The 19,518-nt window shown below is 45.8% G+C and overlaps 1 protein-coding gene across 1 annotated transcript; it reads right to left on the reverse strand.

The window, feature by feature from the left end:
* Position 1: 1 nt before the first annotated feature.
* REC114 (REC114 meiotic recombination protein) lies at positions 2 to 16,362 on the reverse strand. The gene is given in 9 exon segments (XM_039557816.1): positions 2 to 222; positions 1,481 to 1,549; positions 2,243 to 2,425; positions 5,221 to 5,304; positions 14,619 to 14,708; positions 15,187 to 15,237; positions 15,239 to 15,455; positions 15,566 to 15,805; positions 16,253 to 16,362. Coding segments are annotated over 9 exon segments (1,206 nt in total). The 3' UTR covers positions 2 to 60.
* Positions 16,363 to 19,518: the final 3,156 nt, after the last annotated feature.

A 19,518-nucleotide genomic window follows, 5' to 3' on the forward strand; every position in this document is an offset into this window, starting at 1 on the left:
GTAGGCCTTGATTTCCAACCTTTAATCACCAGAGCTGTGTCAAGGAGCACTGAGTGTGCCTCATTCTTTGGCGAGTTTGAGCAGCTCCTTCTCCACGTCCTCCACGAAGGCTGGGAAGTGCTGGTCCATGAGGCAGAGGCGGATGAAGGGCCCCAGCTCCCGGGCGCTCCACGCCGGGTGCTGCAGTGCCGGGGGCAGCTCCGGCTGCTGCCGCAGCACCAGCTGCGAATGGAAGGTTGGGAAGGAAGGTGGCCTGACCTCGGCCACAACACCACAGCCATGCCCCAGCTCTCCTTGGTGCTGGAGAAACATGGAGCTGCCTGCCTTTGATGCTCTTGGAGAAGGCCAGTGGTCAGCTGTGCTTTCTGTACGTGAGCTTTTCTCCGATGCCCAGATCTGATTGCAGTGTAGCTTTTACACAGTGTCACATTCCCCTGACATTATTTCAGCTGGGAATTTACCCTGGAAATGCCAATTTCCTGGGTACCGTGGCTTCCTGGTGGGTAGGCGTTCTGTAATCAGTGTACACTCTTTATAAGGTGTACATACTGCCACATGGATTTTGTAGGGATAACCAAGTGTGCACTTCCAAGCTTTTTGTTTAGCCAAATGTCTCTTAGAAGTAAAGGATGGGGCTTTTATGTTCAAACATCCTTTTCGTCCCCGTTTAACTCCCTCTCCCAGCTTTTTCCCATGGTGGTGGGAGAACTCTGGGCATCGTGGCACTGGGGTCGGAATGAGGTGACCTTTAAGGTCCCTTCCAATCCAAACCAGTTTGGGATTCTGTGCTCAGCCAGTGACTGTGAAAGAAGGGTGAGAAAGACAGAAAGCACAAAACCAGAAAAGAGCAGAATTTTCTGCTCATCTGCTGCTGCACCAGCCCAAATTCCCAGCAAATGAGCAACAGCTGACTTCAGGTATTTACCCAGAACTGCTCAGTGAAGCTGTCCATGGAATATGGGGATCCTCTGCTGTGGGTCAGGGCTGAGAAGGGTCCAGGGAAACACCAGAGCCCCTTGCAGGGCCTAAAGGGGCTCCCAGAGAGCTGGGGAGGGACTGGGAACAAGGGATGGAGTGCCAGGACAAGGGGGAATGGCTTCAAACTGCCAGAGGGCAGGGACAGGTGAGATACTCTTTGGTTCCCTGATTGATATTTTCAGGGTTCAGCTCTGAACTGCACAAGTCCTTTCTGGAGAATCAAACCAGGGCCAGAGCCATTCACTTGGATGTTGCCTCTGGCTATTTCTTTGCTCTCGGTGTGTCATTTGTTCCTGTTCAAATGGGGTGATTACACCACCTAACACCTTGTTTTGCTGCCTATTCCCTGGCTCCGGACCATTACACAGATCCAGTGTTTTGCTGGCGTGGGTGATGGCATCCTGATGTTCAGGGAAGACATTTCCCAGATACTTATGGAATCTGAGATGGCTCGTTCTCAGACTCAGTTACGGGATCTAAACAGGACATGTTTATTTTTTACCTGTGCTAGCTGTGCTACAGATCTTCTTTCTCCAAGGCTTGTGCAGGAATCTGGGAGAGGCTCATCTGGCTAGAAAATACCAAATGCAAATAAGGGCTTGTTACCAAGCAGAGTGTGGGTATGTGCAGGGAGGGAAGCAGTTCCATTTTTAGCGCTGACGGGAAGGGAATGTGCTCAGCTACCTTCTGCAGTAAAAAGGCATCTTTTTATGGAACCTGCATGCACATCTGCTCCAGTCTTCAAAAAGGAAAGACATGACAGTTTAGCTACAGGCCCGTTAGTTCATGGCTAAACTGCAGTTATAAACTATTTCCTGGGAGTAACTTCAAAGGATGCTGTGTATGGGTGCTCACAGGAGCACACTGCTTCCTTCCCATGGATCTAAACAGCCAGGAGAGCAGAGATTTAGGAATAATCACCCTGGAAAACGCTGTCTGCCTTTGCCTTTTCCAGTTACCTCAGGAGTTTATCCTGGAGAGGGGAAGCATTCTGTTCCTCCTGAGATTGCTTTTAGATGTGCCAGGTTAGGCTCAAACTGTAAAGAGGCAGTTGTAGCAGTTACTAGCACTGCAAACCAGGAGCAGGTAAACACAGAAGGGAGCCAGGATCCCGGGTTACTTTGTGGCTCTGATTGGTTTTTACCCTGTATAACTCATTTCCCAACTCCTGTTTCATGCAGTCTCACAGCTGTGAGAAACTTGGCCCGTCCAGCTCTGCCAGTCAGAGCTGACTGGTGCTGGGTGTGTGTGGTCAGTCACTTACTGCGTGCTCAGTGTCCATGCGCTGGGTGTCCTGGCTGAGGCCGTGGCACAGCTGCTGGCTCTGGTCCTCAGCCCCTTGCACCAGGACGTACTCGCTGAGTTTCTGGACACAGCTGCAGCAGTGCTCCTGCATCTCCTCCCTGGAGCTCCCCCCAAACTGCACACGGAACATGCGGCACTCGTTCTGCTCAGAAGCACAGGGAAATCAATTAACTCAGAATCCCCTCAAACGACTCCGATTTAATTAAATCCCTATTTGTTGAAGTTGGGAAGAAGGCAGTAGATTAGATTCTTGGATCACTGCACCAATTTAAAAACAAGCAAACAAGTTTTCCCTACTGTATTTTCATTTTTCCCAGCAGCTTAACCACAAGATTGTGACTGCCAATTTGAAAATCAGATAAAAATATGCAAGGAAAGGGTAAGTGATGCGGGGCCACCTGTCACTAATTCAAGGTTTAGCCAAGTGGACAAGCCTTGCCAGGACTCAGTTTCCACATGTGGCAGGAAAATGAAGTTTTATTGTTGCTGCAGGTAGTATCCTGTAAGGGTGTGCCAGCTCTGCACAGTTACTTGTGACAAAAAATGACACTACAGTAAGCAGAAGTTAACTCTGGAGCCAAACTAGAAGTTCAGGGAAGGGCACGCTCCAGTTAGGAGTTGTGTTCCTGATACATCAAACTCAAGCCCACCTGGTCTGCCTGTGTGTAGCTAAACCAACACACTGATTAGGAGTGCAGGAAATTCAAATGCATTACTTTAAAGAGTGAAATAGTACTAAAAATCATTTAAAAAACCCAGATAGCTCTGACCCCCCAGAGTAGGTTTTTGGGCTGTACCATAATAGATGTTTTTAGTAAGTGCCCCAGTTTCAGCAAACTGCCCTGAAATGGGGATGGGAGAGTCTGCGGTGTCTGATAAGCTTGGCCTGAGCACCTTGAGCTGACGTAAGGCGGGTGCATATTCAGCATTTAGAGAGTGAATTAATGGGACTTTCTGTTTGATCTTGAAATTTCAAATTTAAAACACTTAAAGTAGTAGGAAACCAGCAACTTCTCCTTGGCCCAGCCTGGCTTATTTAGGTCTTCCTGAGGTTCCAATGTCAAACCCATTCTCAGTGCCCATTTATAATTCCACGCTGCTGGAACGCGAATGCGAGGACACCTCTCACTTTACAGCTCCTGTCTCAGAAATGAGCCAGCTCTTCCTGACAGCCCCTGTGTTTACATGCCTGCTGCTTGAAGATGTTTGAATCACATAAAAAGATTTTTAGGGCAGGGTAAGCACAAAAACTTGTCTCAGTGCCTTTTAAAGGGAAAAATGTCAAACTAATGTGGAGTGTAGCACTCAATTGCCCAGTTGGATTTACCCTTATTAATTAAGGAACTGGGGCAGCCTCACAGACCCGGGCACTGAGCTGTGGGATGCCAGATAGGTGAGTTCTGATTTCAGTGACAGAAAGGGAACTTAGGTGGGGTTTCTTTATGACACTTTCAAAGAGCAGTTGCTTGCTTAGATCCCCAAATGAATTTTGAGGCTGAGCTGTTTGGACTCCCTCAGGCTTCTCACAAGGACTGTTAAATACTTTAGTTTGCCATTTATAAACAACAGTGGACTTCGAAAATTAAACATCGTTCCTCTGTGGAAAGAGAGCTGTGACATGTCAAGGTTTGTAGCATAAACTGAGGACTGGGCAGTCACACCCGAACTATTAAAGAACCCTGAGGTCACAGAATTATTAAATTTACACCTCTTCCATGCTGAGCTCAAGGAGAACAGTATGAAGGGGAATGATTTACTGCAAAAATATTAAAAACATTCCCCTTGCTCCTGTTCGTAGTTTTGAAACTCATTCTGCTGGCTAAGAGTCCACAGTGCCCTACTGAAGGCATGTTTGAAGTGATGAGTAAGCTCCACTGTAAATGCAGTATTAATGACTTCCAAAAAACAAGTCCAAGATAAAGCAGAAATTGATCATGAAGATGAGCACAGAAGCTACAGCCACTGTTGGGATATAAAGCAGAGCAGCTGTGTGGTAGAAGCACCGCAGTGCCACTAAATCCAGCTGAAGCTGTGTGAGTTTACAGTAAATAAACATTGAGATGCACCATATTCATTTCCGACTCTGTTAATATTCCTCCTTTCCTGAACTGCCCCTCAGAGCTTTGCTCGAGCCTCGCAGTGAGCGGGAGGTTGGTTTTGTCTGGCTGGTGAGGAGCAGCAGAATCCCTTAATGCTGCACTGGGGGCTGGCTCTGGTAACTGGGAATAACCTGCTGGTTCATCAGAACTAATTCCTGCCCCAGCTCTCTTCAGGTTTTCCAGGTTTTCTAACAAGCTGATAGAAAGCAGAGTGCAGAGGTGTTTTGGTTTCAGGCATAACTCATGAATTTAAAACACTAAGGCACTTACAGAGTATCAGAGTTCATCTAAGAACAAAACACCTGAGATTTTTATATAAACTGGCAACAAGAATGTGCTGTTTGATTATTTAAAGGCAAACCAACCACTTTTCATCAGGAGAGCTGAGTGGGAGACCAGCAACCCATGTCCATGTTGCTTCCTTGAGCACCGAGTACCTTAACCTTAGCCTGCTGCTGCTGTGCCAGGAGCCACAAAATGGCTCAATAATTGCTTGGTTAGAGAGTTTGTTTGCTGAAGTGCACTCTGACTCAGAGGTAGCTTGGAAGAGATTTGCTTCATCTTTTTAATTGTTAGCCATGGCATAGAGATTGTGAAATAAAACCAGTCTGGCTGTTCTAGCAGCTAATCTCAGAGAGCAGTCTGAGAACTCAGTATCAGCAGTTACAAAAGATATCAGCATTATTCAATCCATTCTTGTTTTACATCTAGAGTAAAAAAAAAAAAAATCCAATTTACATAAATAATTTACAACTAAATGGTTAAATTTAGCCAAAATTAAGAGATCATCTCCATATTTGTGTTACATATTAGGAATGCTCCAAGCAGCTCAGCTCACCTTGGCCTGTGCCCGGAGCAGCAGGCACTCCGCTCTCCTCACTATCTTCAGCCACTTGTGGGAATCAATCAGGGAAAAGCCTTCCTGAAATAAAGCAGGACACAAACCAGTGGCACAGCAAGCAGCAACACCCCAGAGCACATGTTTAAGTTCTGTGATGTAATCAAAGGCCTAATGAAGATCAGTCACTGCAGCTGTGCCATTTCTGTAGCTGTCAAGCAGCTGCCACTGTGGAAGTTTTAGCACTCTAGGGGTGAAAGCCGTAGCTCCAGTAACAACGCTGTGTCAAGGTATGTTCTAATTTCCATAGCTCTCTACATTTGTATTTGTGCATGCTGTGCAAGTCCCTGAAATGCAGAATAAAGCAGCTGCAGTTGGAGCTCTGAGTGCTGAAGTTGCCCGGGAGGGCAGCAGAGGGCAGGCGAATCCGGGGAATGGCACAGCCGCGCTTTATCCAAGGCCCGGGGAGGCCTTGGCTCCAGGTGGCACTCAGGCAACCGAGCAGCAGCTTCGGTAATTGGATAAAGCTGTTTTTATACTCCAGTTGCATCCCTGTCAGTCTCTTCAAACTCGACAGACTGCTCAGCCTCCTGTAAAAACACCCCACGAAGGTGAAAACATCACAAAACAACTCCAGGGCAACGGACTGTGTCTCCCAAGGCACTCTGAGCCATTACTTAGCAAAGTCCAGGGGAAAAACACAAACAATTAATGAATTTTAGGGCAGGGAGGAAATCAGGAACCTGTTTTATCCAAACTCACAATACTTTCAGTGACCAAGGGCTTTAGCCCAGGCTGCTTTCCAGGGGTCCTAAGGGTCAAACCCCACAAGTCCTGTCCATCCTGGAGGGCCAGCAGTGTTTGCCACAGTCACCATCCATCTTAGGTGGGTCTAGGCTGGAAAACCATCTGCCATTCTATTTTGGAACAGGGATCACCTCAGTGACTCCACTCCTTTACTGTGCTGGCACTGGCTTTACAGTTTCATGCAGCAACTGCATGCAGATTTTTAACTGCACTTTTACAGAGGAATCTCTCAAAAGCTGTGAAGAGTTGGACCAAAGGCAGACCGGATCGCAGACATCTGCTATGACAGACTCCAGAATGCCAGCCAGCAGGGAAGTACCATTCCCTAAAGATCTGGAGTAAGAGGGAGAAAAGAATTTCCCTGTGCACTGTAAAAGCAGGTGCTGACAGCAGGAAAGAGGGGCCAGTCCCTTGCAGTGTCTGTCTGCACCAAACACACTCCAAGCGCCCTAAGGCAGGACTTGCTAAGCAGGGAAAGGCCTAAAGGTCAAAACAACAGGGAGATCTCGCCTGGTGAGCGATGGGGAGAGGTGGAGCCAAGCCCCAAAATGCTGTCAGTGAAGCAATTCTAAACCATTCCCTCACTAGGCCGCTTTAACTTGTGGCTTGTGCTTGTTCTGTTCATTTCAAGTAGTTTCTGTTTTGGAGACACACCAACTGTTTATTTAAATATAGCTGTTCCCATATTCAGTCTGGTCTTACAGTGTTTTTACTTTCACTGGAGATGAAGGTTGAACAAATGTTGTCTCCTTAAAATAATAGCTGTTTTGAAAGAAATCATAAAAGGCAGTCACTGTTTAACTTTCCTACCAACTCATTTATTTTATTGATGTTTCCCAGGTTCTTTTATATGTCCTGTTTCTGAGGTAAAACAAGTGGGGAAAAACAGCATTTGGAATTTTTATTCATGTACTCCTGATTATCCAACCCCCAAATTCGATTTAACTGAAATTTAAGTTTAACCACTTCATTTTAAAAATCATTGTCCCCGTATTCACAGAATCACAGCCTGGTTTGGGGTGGATGGGACCTTGGAGGTCACCCCATTCCACCCCTGCCGTGGGCAGGGACACCCTTCCACTATCCCAGAGTGCTCCAAGCCCCATCCAGCCTGGCCTGGGGCACTCCAGGGCTGGAGCAGGGCACACGAAGTCAGGTGAATGAATTCAGAGCAATAAGAAGGAAGAGGGCAATAAATGTGTCCCCTGAGCCACACTTGAAGCCATGAGGATCTCTGCCAACACCCAGGAGGAGGGCATGGGGCAGAGCCTGGGAAGTGCAAGGCAATATATTGAGATTACAGTCCGTGTGCCTTTCCAGAGGTGATGGATTGACTCTCGACGTGCTCTGGACATGGGCAGTGACACAGAAAAAAGCAGCGTTCCCTCTGGATTGGTGCTGCCACCACGCTGCCAGAGTAGGGAACAGAGCAGCTGGTCCCTGTTCCCTTGAGCAGGCAGCATCCAGAGCTGCTTGAGTGAGCCGGGCAGGGGCAAAGCCAGACGGCAGTGTAAGATTAACCACAACATCCCCACAGTGCAGCCTGGAACGGGGCAGGGACACAAGAGCCCAAATGTTCACCATGTGAAGAGAGAAATGGCAGCACTTTCCTGAAAGTTTGGTCATCAATGTTCAGTTAGGCACATACTCCTGTTGTTCTCCACTTGTAACAGAAGTGGAGTAAAGGAAAACTGTTTCCTACATCTGTGACCAAAATCTAAGCTTCTCAGAGGGAGGACTGAGTGGAATTAAGCTGAAGGAGAAAACAAAGCAAGATGTTTCCCAAATGTTTTGGAAGCAGGCAAGATGTGACCGCAGCTGCCATGAGGCAGGAGCCAGAAATGCTGATCCAGCCTCACGGCCATCGAGTCCAGCACTGACTGGGAAATGCTTTTGTTCTGACTTCACATTTCAGCATTCAGAAACCTGCTGTGTAATGAGGGCTGGGAGCTGTGGTGGAAGGTATTGTGTGTGATTTATGAATATTTTTTATTGTATCATCTAGAAACCCTGTGGTGCTAAACAACACAGGAATAGATTATCTGTTTTTTTGTTAGACTGCAACCCTATCTGAACTGAAAATTACTCTGTATCTAAGAAATGGTATTTGTGTAGCAGCTCAGCTATGCTGGCTTGCATCAGTTAGTTTGCATTCACTCATGCTCGACCCAGATGTTTTCAAATAAAACTATGTGTAAACAATAGCTTAAGAGGAAAAGCTTTTTTTTTTGGTCACAAACATGACCTAGTCTACCCTTAAATTACAACCAGTATTAAAAAAGACAAACTAAACCCCAGAATGCTACAGAGAAACACATTCTCCAGTTTGGGCTGCCTCTTCTAACAGGCCCATGAAATGCAAATACACCAGCTTGTTCTCCAAGTTCGCAGTTCGAAGGAAGGTATGCATTGTATCAGGTTATGGATTAAGGACTCAGCTGGCTATCCCACAGCCTGGGAACGTGTATTTGCAAGGAAGGATGAGGTCAGCTTGAGAGGAAAGGAGTTTTACTGTATGAATTAATAGTGCACAGCTGCCAGGGTGCATGGCTGGCTGGCACAAGGGAGAAGCTACAGGCCTTGGACAACATCCGGCTTGCACCACTGTGACACAGGCTGGGCAGCACCACGGGACACAATTCCCTGGAAAACAGAGCAATCTACTTCCCAGGTTTCCAGGGAGGCACCTGAGACAGTTCCTTAGCCCTCTCCCTTCCCAAGGTAAGGTACCACTACACAAGTGGGGAGCAAACCTCGCTCACGGAGCCTTGGCAGGGCCAAAGCAGGGATTTGGGAAAGCCCTTCTGTGGGAAGGGCGGGATGCTGTGCTGCTCTGAGCACCCTGCCAGCTCCTGCAATGCTCACCAAACCTCCAGGGATGGGTTCAGAACCTGCCACTCTTCCCAGGAAGAGAGGGCACTGCCCACCTGTGTCACCCTGTCCAGAGCTCCACGCCCTGGGGCTGCTCACCACACTGGGCACAGAGTAATTATTCACTGCCTAGGTTTAAAGTGTCCCACGTTAAGCTCAAATATCCACATTTTTGACCTGTGATATTGTGGGTATTATTACAATTTATACTGCATAACACCTTGCTTATTCATGGAAGTACCTAATTTGGCACCAGAGCAATGGTAATGTTATTTCCAGGTGTCCCCACAAAACAGAACCAAGATACTGGAGTTGCAAGGACTGTTATTAACCATTCTCTCAGGAGACAGCAAAAATAAAGACGTGTGAGCAGGCAGGCAGAAAAAGCCTGTGAATTATGTTCAAGAATTACAACGGGACATTAAAGAACAGGCAAAACTCAGATGCTGTAAGAAAACAACCAAAATCAGAGAAGGTGTTTACAGGTAAGTGGTGACCAACGGTGATCACTTTAATAAGGATGTTGTTATTAATAGGTTATTATAATAAAACAACCTGCACATGCTTGAAACATGACATAGATTCTAAATCAAATGCTTGCATATATCTGAAAAATAGCAATTTTTAACTCCTTGTCTTCGCCAAAGAGAATGGGAGTTGCTGTTTTACACTTTTTTCCTACAATAAGCAGTTTTCTATTTAAAAAGTAAAGATTCTTCATTAATGACTGTGCAATGAAGTTGTGAAAATTAAACTTCTAACATATTTTCACTCCAGTCTTCATTACTACCTTGTAACACACCTGGAAGTAGAAATTTTTGTATCTATTTCCAATATCTAAGTAAGGCCAGAACCATCAAGGTTTGATTTCTGCCATATGAGCTGTCTTGAAAACTGAGTCAAGATCAGAAGAGCCAACATGAATTAAAAAAAAACACAAAAGCCCCCAAACAAGACAACCTGTAGAGTGAGGGAAGCACAAAGTTGTCCCTGCAAACACATCCAAGCCTAACAATCAAGGCAGGCAGATAGGAGTAAGGAATAAAAGGATGTTAATCTCTGCATTATCCTTTTTTTACCCTCAATCTCTTAGACCCTCCAATCTTGCTCTTAAGCCTGTTTGATCGTGGCAGAGAACACACGAGGGCTGAACTCATTAACCAGAGTGCTGTGGGTGTCCACAGGAAGGGAAGCTGAAGGAGGAGGAAATGCAGGACACACAGAGCCGCGCCTGGGGGGACTCAGTAACCAAAGAATGGCTTTGGCCAAAGTGCCAACACTGGGGCAGGAGCCAGTTTTTAGAGGGGCACAGCCCACTGACAGCAAAGGTAAGCCCCCACCTCAGGACAAACCTCGATACTTCAGAGTGACACCCTGAATTGTTCTGGGGTTTTTTCCTGAACTACAGAACAGTGACACTTGTCCAGGGACACAGAGAGAGGCACTGGATGCTCCCAATAATGTATTCTTTCATTTCCAGTATAAAATACGTACTTCCCCAGATCGACACCACACATTAAACTCTAGGTAAATACGCTTCATTAACAGACATCACTAATCTTAGAACAAATATTCTAAGAGCGTGGTTTAGGAGAATTGGGGCAAGAGAAAAGGAAAGAGCAGAAGCCCTTGACATGAACCGCAAATGGGAAAGCTGCTGCAGAAGGACACTCAGCTTGTCCAAAACAATCACATCAACAGCACGTTGAAATAGACAGACTGAAATTGAGATTTTTGAACTACGATTGTGGTAATAAATAAGACAACAAAACTTTAATAAAAGAACAACCTTCTGTAGCTTTGCAGTGCTCTACCACAAAGCAGCATTAGCAACCTGCTCACTCCCCAGGTTTCTGTCAGGAGCCCTCATTTATTGCACAGGGACCATCTCTGCCCAAGGCACTGCTGTGAATCTCATCTCCAAAATTTGGTGCCTGAATTTCAGGCACTGCAAAGAGAGCATCAGGAACATGAGAATGCCTGCTGAATGCTTGCCTAATTAATGAGTTAGAATCTACTGTACCCTAAGCACTGGTAGCTTATTAGAAGTCATGAGGGGACCAGGAGGGCACTAAGGACATTTAGTCTACACTTCGAAAGATCAGGTCACAAATCAATTACTCTGGATTAATTTTATCCTATTAAGTAAATCCTCGTCACAATTTCCATTTGTTTCATTTGTAGGATATTATGAATTCTAGCACCAGAAATAATTGCACTGAATAAAACACCAAAATATAATTTCCATGATGTGGTGATACAGAGGGGAAAGGAAGTAAGAGTTGTGGTAAATGGAACATGATGTATCTTGAATATGGCCAGAAATTATCAGAGATGCTGTTGAGATATTCCTGTAAAATTCCACTGACTACGGTATACAAGAATGAGGTTTTTCTACCATCAAATATGCAGTCTGTTAGGCAACACTGCAGCAAAAACAGGTCCTAAAAATACATTATGTAATTCAATTCCAAATGAAGAATTTGGCTTAAAAAGAAATAAAACAAAACAAAACAAATCCAAACACCCTTTAATTTGCATTACACATCAGGGATTTTTATGTTCCATGCTCTGAAGTTCCATTTACCCTCCTCTTCATTCCATTACACAAGGTATTTTGAAAGGAAAACAGTTGTTTCTGTATTTACTTAAAAAAGCCAGTTGTTAGGATATGTGAATATTTTATTGCTATTTTATAAATATTGTTCTTAGAAACGGATCATAAAAGAGCCAGTGGACTCTAAGGAAAAGGTTTCTTAACTTTCCTGCTTAAAGAAAATTAAAAGGACTGAGAGAATACCTAAGTACACCCATCATAGAGAATATTTTGATAGCAATCAGAAACTCTTGAATATTGTTCCTACTATGGATATTAATCCAGCCATCAGCAAAACAGAAATTTCCTTTTCTTCACAACTCTTTCAGTTTTGTGCAAAAGTTGTTCATAGGTGAGAAACACACAAAAAAACCTCCTTTTATTATTCATCAATGAAATTTGTACAAAAATACAAGTTCTGCACGTTGAGAAGGAAATGTGTCCCTGTGACACAGATCTTGTGCCTCACCCTGTTCCTGTGCAGAGGTACAAAGCTACAGTAATTGTTATCCAGTTCCCTCAAACCCAGGAGCCTGGAGCACATCAAAAGGGCTGAAAAGCAGGGATTAGGAGACAGATCAAAAAACAAGACATCAACAGTTTAAAGGATGCAGTTCCAACACAGCACAAAACAGTTCTGTGAGTACATCAGAGGGAATTTCAATGCAAGTAAGGCAGCACACAGGTGTGGGAGGACACCGTGGCAACCCAAAGGACACAGCCCAGCAAGAGGAAATGGGAGCACAAGTAAAATCATGCCAACAGTTGCAGCATTCCATCAAAGTTGATCCATTCCCCCTGGAGCAGAAGTTGTGCATTATCCCCTCTGACAGAATGTCCAAGATAATGGACCCCCAGTGAGTGGATTTGGTGTGTGACAGGCTCCAAGCACGGTCTGTACTTAGTCGTGCAAAGCCTGGTTAAATATTGTGACAGGTTTGTGACAGCGCTGACAGCTGGGGACTGGAGGGAGATAGAACCACAGATTAACCATTTCTGATGATTTCTGCAGCAAAAACACAGCCTGAGCAGCACTGCACGTTGGTTTGTTGTTACATGGCATCTCAGGAATGAGTCTGCAAAACGCCCCCATCCCCAGAAGTGCTCGAGAACAGGCTGGATGGAGCTCTGAGCACCCTGGGACAGTAGAAGGTGACCCTGACCATGCCAGGGGGTGGCACTGGATGAGCTTTAAGGTCCCTTCCCACCCAAACCGTTCTGGGATTCTGTGAAAACAAGCAGATTGGGTATTTGGTGGGGTTTTCAGCCACTCAGGTATGTTTAAGAGGACAAGTGGGAGGGCTGCAGCTGGTCCCAGTTCACACCAGTGCCTCTCCCACCAGTTCAGTCCTGCATGCACAGAAGGCACCCACACCACCAGCCCAAAGACACCTGCTCAAAGAGGTGCACCCAAAGCAGTCAACAGGCTGTAAAACCAACTTTGTGAAACTTTTCTTTAACAACTTCTCTCTAAATGTTAGTGTGTCAACTTTAAGGTTGGCATAGAAGCATTGCCAAAATAAATGTTTTTAAAAAACCAAAACAACTTTTTTTTTTTCCCTTTTGAACTCTCAGTACTATATTTTGGTCACATCTATCAAGCATGTCTGTTCCACCTCTCCTGCACTGTGTGATAGCTCCCGCAGTATCTCAGTGTCTCTTAGAAGCTGGAACAGTCCTGACAGATCCCAGAAATTCCTCATCTGGCATTTCACGCAAAGCAGCTGCCTGAAAGCTTCACCAGCCACTAAACACAAGAGCTGCAAGAAAGTGCTTTTCTCAGCCAAGTTTTTAGAAGCTTTTCTGATCCCTCATCCTTTCCGACAGCACGCTTTTATCTGCCCTGTTACTTGCCAGATTCAGCCTTTGCCAGGCGAGTCTTTGGAGGGCTGCAGCTCTGGGTTGTGCCTTTTTTGCACTTCAGTTAGTTATTAAAAGTTGCTGTTAGCTTTTGTACGGTTATTTCAAGGACTCCTAGAGTAACATCAGTTACTGGTAACTAACAGGTACAGCCACTGGGAACAGGAGCATCCTGCACTGAATCAATCATTCCAAGCAGAATTTGGTAAGGCGTGGCAGCAAGTCTCATTTCCATTACATTTTCAATACTTCTTTCCTTTTTCTTATTCAACACAATGGCTAAAATACTTCCCATGCTCCCTTTTTACCTTGTCCTCACGAAATACGAGCTGAGGGCCATCCACAGTCACAGCTCTCTGTCAGCTCATGAATTAACTATTCAACATCCCTGACACACAGGCACCAAAAAATTCAAGGGTATCCATGGTTCTCCCCTATACTTCTAGAAGTTTAAGACCCTTTAAGAGGTACAGTAAAAACTAATTTATAAGCTTATACATATTTAGAGCTGCAACACAGCCTCTTATACATTCTATTAAACAAGCTTTGTTATCTTCATACTGCAGTGTTTTGTAATACCTTTCTAACATATTTATCAGCCAGTTCCTACTCGCTATCACCACTGAGTACTGGTGAACACACCTGATTCCACCTTCCAGCAAGGGCTTCTTTGTCATGAGCATCAAACCCACTCCTTCTAGACAGAGTCTTCCTTTCGGTGCCATTGTGAAATCTTTCGTTTAGTAGCTGGTTATGCTTAAGCAAGTGCAGGAAAACCAGCTGACAAAAGTTTGAATTTTGTCTTCAAGGATGTATGTTGTATGTTAAACCTCATTGTCCAACATGGAATATGGAAGCCTTTTGATAAACCAGATTGCCAAACCAAAACACTAGCAGGTCATTGGCAAGAAATCAGCTGGACCATTTAACAAATTATAGCGTTACCTATTTCTAAACATTTTTCTCTTTTCTTAGAACAATCATGAAAAAACCCCAAATATCTTCCAACATAAGCAACACTTAGCATTACCTCTTAATCTGGATTTTTAGAACTACAGAAGAAATGCTGTTCCTCAGCAGGAAATAATGCATCTAGCATTATTCTGAGAAATGTGAAGGGAAAGCAGCACATGAGAATTACCATGAGCAAAATGAAATTGACAGTTCCCACTCAGTGGGAGAGAAGATGAAGCTGAGAAAAGAAACGAAGTTAATACTGATGGTAACAGGAAGGAGAAATGTTCTTTACACATGACAAACTTACCAGCACTGTTCGTCCTTGGGAAATAAAGAAATGGCCAGACACCACAATGGTAAGGACAAGAGGGCCTGATTCTTCATTTGATTCAAACACCTTTAAAAAGACAGACAAAGGAAAATCTGGCCCTGCAAGCACAGAATCTACAATTCCCATGTCTAGTGCCAAATAAAAGGGTGGCTGTTAGAAGCAGGTGTGTAATTCACATCTCACTAATGCAACTTGCCCTCCACTCCCACAGACAGGAGGCACATTAAACGATTTTTTCACTAATTATACCTCCATAAACAGATTTAACTACTTTAAACAACCCTCTGGATTCTTCTGCCTTGATCTCTAGATTTTAATACCACAGGTCACTGCTGAATGAAGGAACAAAAAAAAAAAGGGGCCACTAACTGTGCTACCTCTGATGTGTTGTCATTAGTAATTCATGAAGCAAAATCTCTCCCGATTCCTGCTTTAGCTCTGGACTTGCAAAAAGACACCTCAAAGGCCTCATTTATCCGTGTTTGCCTCACATCAGAGCCAGTTACCCCACACCGCCCCGCCACCCTCCCCGCGCCGTCAGCACCTTCCAAGAGGTGTTTTGCCCCTCATCGTCACCGTCCTTCGGGGGGAGGAAAGCGACCGTAGCGCTTCAAGGGCCACGTTGTGGCGCTGCCGAGGAGGGAGTGTCGCCGGCGCTGGCCGGTGCCGAAGCCAGCCAGAGCCACGAACGCCGCCGGCTGCCGCCATCCCGCGATGACGGGGCTGAGGGAGCGCGGTGCTGGAGAGCGCTGAGGGGCTGAGGGGCTGAGGGCTCTGAGGGGGCCGGGGGCGGCGGCGGGCAGCGCGCGGGAGCTGGGCGGGAAGCACGAGCCAATAGGAAGACGGAGAGGGCGAGTGGCGGGAATTGTTCGCCAATCAGCGCGAGGCGCGCGGGGGCTCGCGCTGCTCCTTCTTGTGGCGACCCGGCCGCAGGAGCTATGGTCGCTTCTTTCCCCTCTGGGGTGCAGCGTGCCGCTCCTGGCTCCTTCCTCCTCCTTCCTTTTATCTTCTTCCTCTCCCGCTTCGAGGGCAGCGTGGCTGCAGCCTCTCCCTTCTCCCAAGCAGCCTCCGGCGTGCCGATGTGGCGGGGCCGCCTCTCGGCGCTGAGGGGAGAGCGGAGCGCGGCCGCCATTTTGTGGCGTGTGAGGGAGCGCGGGTCGGGGCTGCGCAACAAGGAGGAGGATGAGGATACGGAGCTCCCGCTGCCTGTCGCTGCCTGTCGCTGCCTTCTGTGACATGCCCGTGGAACCCGGCCAAGGTGTCAGCACGCATCCTTCCTCAGGTGAAACGCGGCAAGTCCCTGTAAGAATACTTCTCTACGTTCTCAATTGCCTTTCCATTTCTTGGTGGCATTCACTTCCCAGAGTTGAAACAGGGCTTTTTGCGGTACCTGAATTGGGGTCTGTCGAAAAATCTGTTTTCAGTGTGTGTGGGATGGCTTTAGCTAGCGTGAGCAAACAGCTGGATTAATAATCAAAACTGCACTCTTCTCCTTATTTTACTCACTTTCAGCTATTAGGTGCTTCTACAATGATGTAATGGTACACTTTCCCTGGACAAGGAGTGATGGTGACATGACTGCACTTAGATATTCCATTTATAGTACATACCCTGGCCCATTAACAATAAAAATGTGCGTGGACTGGTCAAGGTCATTGAGGGGGCACAGAGGAGCCAGGTACCATTCAGGACGGACCCCAGTGGGCTTGTGGATGCCCATCACCATTAGCCACAGTTAAACTGTCGGCTGCCTGAGGGTGCCATCCCAGTACCTACAATCCCAGTTCTGTGCATTACCCACTGCCAGCAGCATACACCTGACCAAGATGAAACTTGGCTAAATAGTCAAGTTAAGCAGAAAAAAAAAAAAGTTTTTGCTCTTTTTTCCCTGCTTTTGCTTACCTGTATGCTTTGCATTGATGATGCTGTCTTAGAAATAAAGTTAAAATAAGTACCGTTTCATCTGAAACAAAACCTTCAGGGATGAGGTTAACCTATTACACTGTGATGGTTTAATCTAGATGGTTTAATTAGAAAATATTAGATTGCCATTTATGTCCTGTGGCCCTTGTGTTTTTCATCCAATGTTGCACCTGAGAGCCAGTTTAGCGTCCAAGGAGCTATTTCCAAAATAAACAATTTTACAGTGTTTCTAAAAGGGAGGTGTTTATCTAAGCATTTTGCAGATAGAGAAAGGCAGGCAGAAAGGCATTAAAAGACTTGACAAGGTCATCCAGAGACGTCAGTAATGAAACAGGGAATACAGTGTGGGCTTCCCAGCTGCCAGTTGCCTTCTCTAATCACTGCTTCCTCACGAGGCTTTCTCAAACTGTGCTTGTCAAACATTCAGAATTTGCCAGTAGACTTGGGACTTTCCTGGAATCTACAGAAGAAGCTGAACATTTTTGTCAGAGAAAGATGAGTACATGTAGGGAAAACACTTCCCCTATTTCAGCTGGAAACTGTTTGCAGCATTTATTTTCTGTGGAAAAAACACTTTGTAGTGTCTCTTTTCCAGGAGTAATTTCTGGCTTCTGCAGGAGGAAAACAAAAGCTTAATACTTTACTAAAACAAAAACTTCAAAATGTGGGTTTGAGAAAGGCAGATGGACACCAAGAGCATCAGACACCTCCATCTCCTCATACAGATTTTTTGCTTTACTAGGCTCTGTGAGTTTGCTTAGAGCTTGTGGACGTTAATGTGTGATTTTGCATATATATGAAGTCAAATGAGCATTGTGTTGAGACCGATACACAAGCTTTTGCTGATTCTAATTTCTGTGGGGAATTGCATGATTAGCTCTGGATTCAGAGAGTAGACATACAGGAAATGGCTAAAATGCGTTTTGATTTTGTTGTTGTTGTTGTAGAAGGCTACAGACGCTGCCAATTTTTAAAAATTACAGAATAAAATGTAGAAGAAGGAGACAAGTAAAAGCTGTCAGGAGACTGACAGGTTAAAATGTGTTTCATCAGAGATGAGATGGCAAATCCCATATAGATGCCAAGGGTTTATCACTGTTGCATACTTCAGGTTTGCTGAGACTTCATGGGCTGCAGTGCTACAAGTTAATTTTCTCACTGCAGAAGTACCTGCTCCTGCTAATAAGTTAAACTGCCGAAAGCAGAGCTCTCCGTGCAGGGAGGGAGGTCCCTTCCTGCACCATATGGATTTCATAATGTGTTGATAATTGTTAGATGTACCACAGTTGATTCTGGTACTGGGTATTTTGCTGAACAATCTACATTATTGATTTTTAATAATAATGGTGGTGATAACAGCAACAATAAAATCACATCACCGTGACTTTATTGTCAGGTGTGAGCACAGATCTGCCACAAGTGCTGGGGATGGACTGGAGGAACTCACACGAACTGGACAAATAGTGTATTAACAGCATAGAGGGTGCCAGATGCATGAAGTGGATAAAATGAGCAACAATAGGTGCTTTTTAGCAATTCTGGAGGTTTCCCTATGGTACTGACCATTCCCATCTGCTTCTGCCCAGCTGCGTCGAAGGCATAAATGGGATTCCTCACAGTGGCATAAATCAAAGGCTAGTGAAAATGTTATGTTCAGACTATCTGATTTATTGCTTTGATTTCTGTAATAGTGTTGTTCTGTAATAGTGCTTTAGTTGCTTTGTTAGCAGTTGTGATATTTCCTCAGGTTCGTTCCATTAATTAACGTTTCACACAGTTGTTCCTGCTTCCCTTGGAACGTGGTCTGCAGTCGGCAGCCTGCCTGCCCAGATCTCTCAGTGCTGAGGGAACTGCAGCATCCTGGATTGCTGTGCAGCAGCTCTGTACCCCCCTCTCCCCAGAACACCTCATCAGTTCTGTCAACATGAGTCAGCCTGGGGGCAGATAAACTCCGAGGTTCTTACACAGGAATTTGAAGCAAGGCCCCAGTGTTGTTCTGGGCTGTGGTACCATGGCCTCTGCTGGCCTGAGGAGTGTCAGGTGTTCACACACTTCTGGGAGACCTCGTTCCCCGCCTGTGGCAACCACAGGCACTGAATTTTACTCATCACTTTTATCCCTTTCCACTTTCTTCCTTGACAAAATCTACCCCTTTGCGATAAGCTTTACATTTCCGAATGGAAGACTGAGACCGAATCAATGTGTGTCTGACTTCATATGCTGCAAGTATCAGTGTGTAAAGTAGAAGTAAATTCTGAGGACCTGTGTTTGGCACCAGACTCCTGCAGAATCCCAGAGCAGTTTGGGTTGGAAGGGTCCTTAGAGCCCATCCCATTCCACCCCCTTCCACACCTTCCACTGTCCCAGGCTGCTCCAAGCCCTGTCTAACCTGGCTTTGGCCTCTTGCAGGGATCCAGGGGCAGCCACAGCTGCTCTGGGCACCCTGTGCCAGGGCTTCCCCACCTTCACAGGGAAGGATTCTTTCCCAATATCCCATCTAACCCTGCCCCCTGGGTTAGAAGTGGCAGTGGGAAGCCATTGCTGTGTGTCCTGCCCATACAAAAAGTCCCTCTCCTTTTTGTAAGCCTCCTTTAGGCCCTGGCAGGAGCTCTGAGGTCTCCCTGGAGCTTTCTCTTCTCCAGGTGAGCACCCCCAGCTCTCCCAGCCTGGCTCCAGAGCAGAGGGGCTCCAGGCCTCAGAGCAGCTCCAGGGCCTCCTCTGGACTGGCTCCAGCAGCTCCATTCTGTCATGTGCTGAGGACCCCAAGTAATTTGCAGTTACACCTCACGGACTCTCTTTCCAGTGGCCATATCAAGATTAAGATTGGCTTGAGAATCCACCCTTCATGCACCATGAGAATTAAAGTGTCCTCCCAGCTGAGTGTCTTCAATTACCCTTTCTGTTTTCAGAAGTTCTTCAGTTTTAGCGTGTCTCCAAAGGCTGATCCCGTAAG

This window comes from Corvus cornix, chromosome 10 (genome assembly GCF_000738735.6).
Source record: "Corvus cornix cornix isolate S_Up_H32 chromosome 10, ASM73873v5, whole genome shotgun sequence".
Classification (NCBI taxonomy): Eukaryota; Metazoa; Chordata; class Aves; order Passeriformes; family Corvidae; genus Corvus; species Corvus cornix.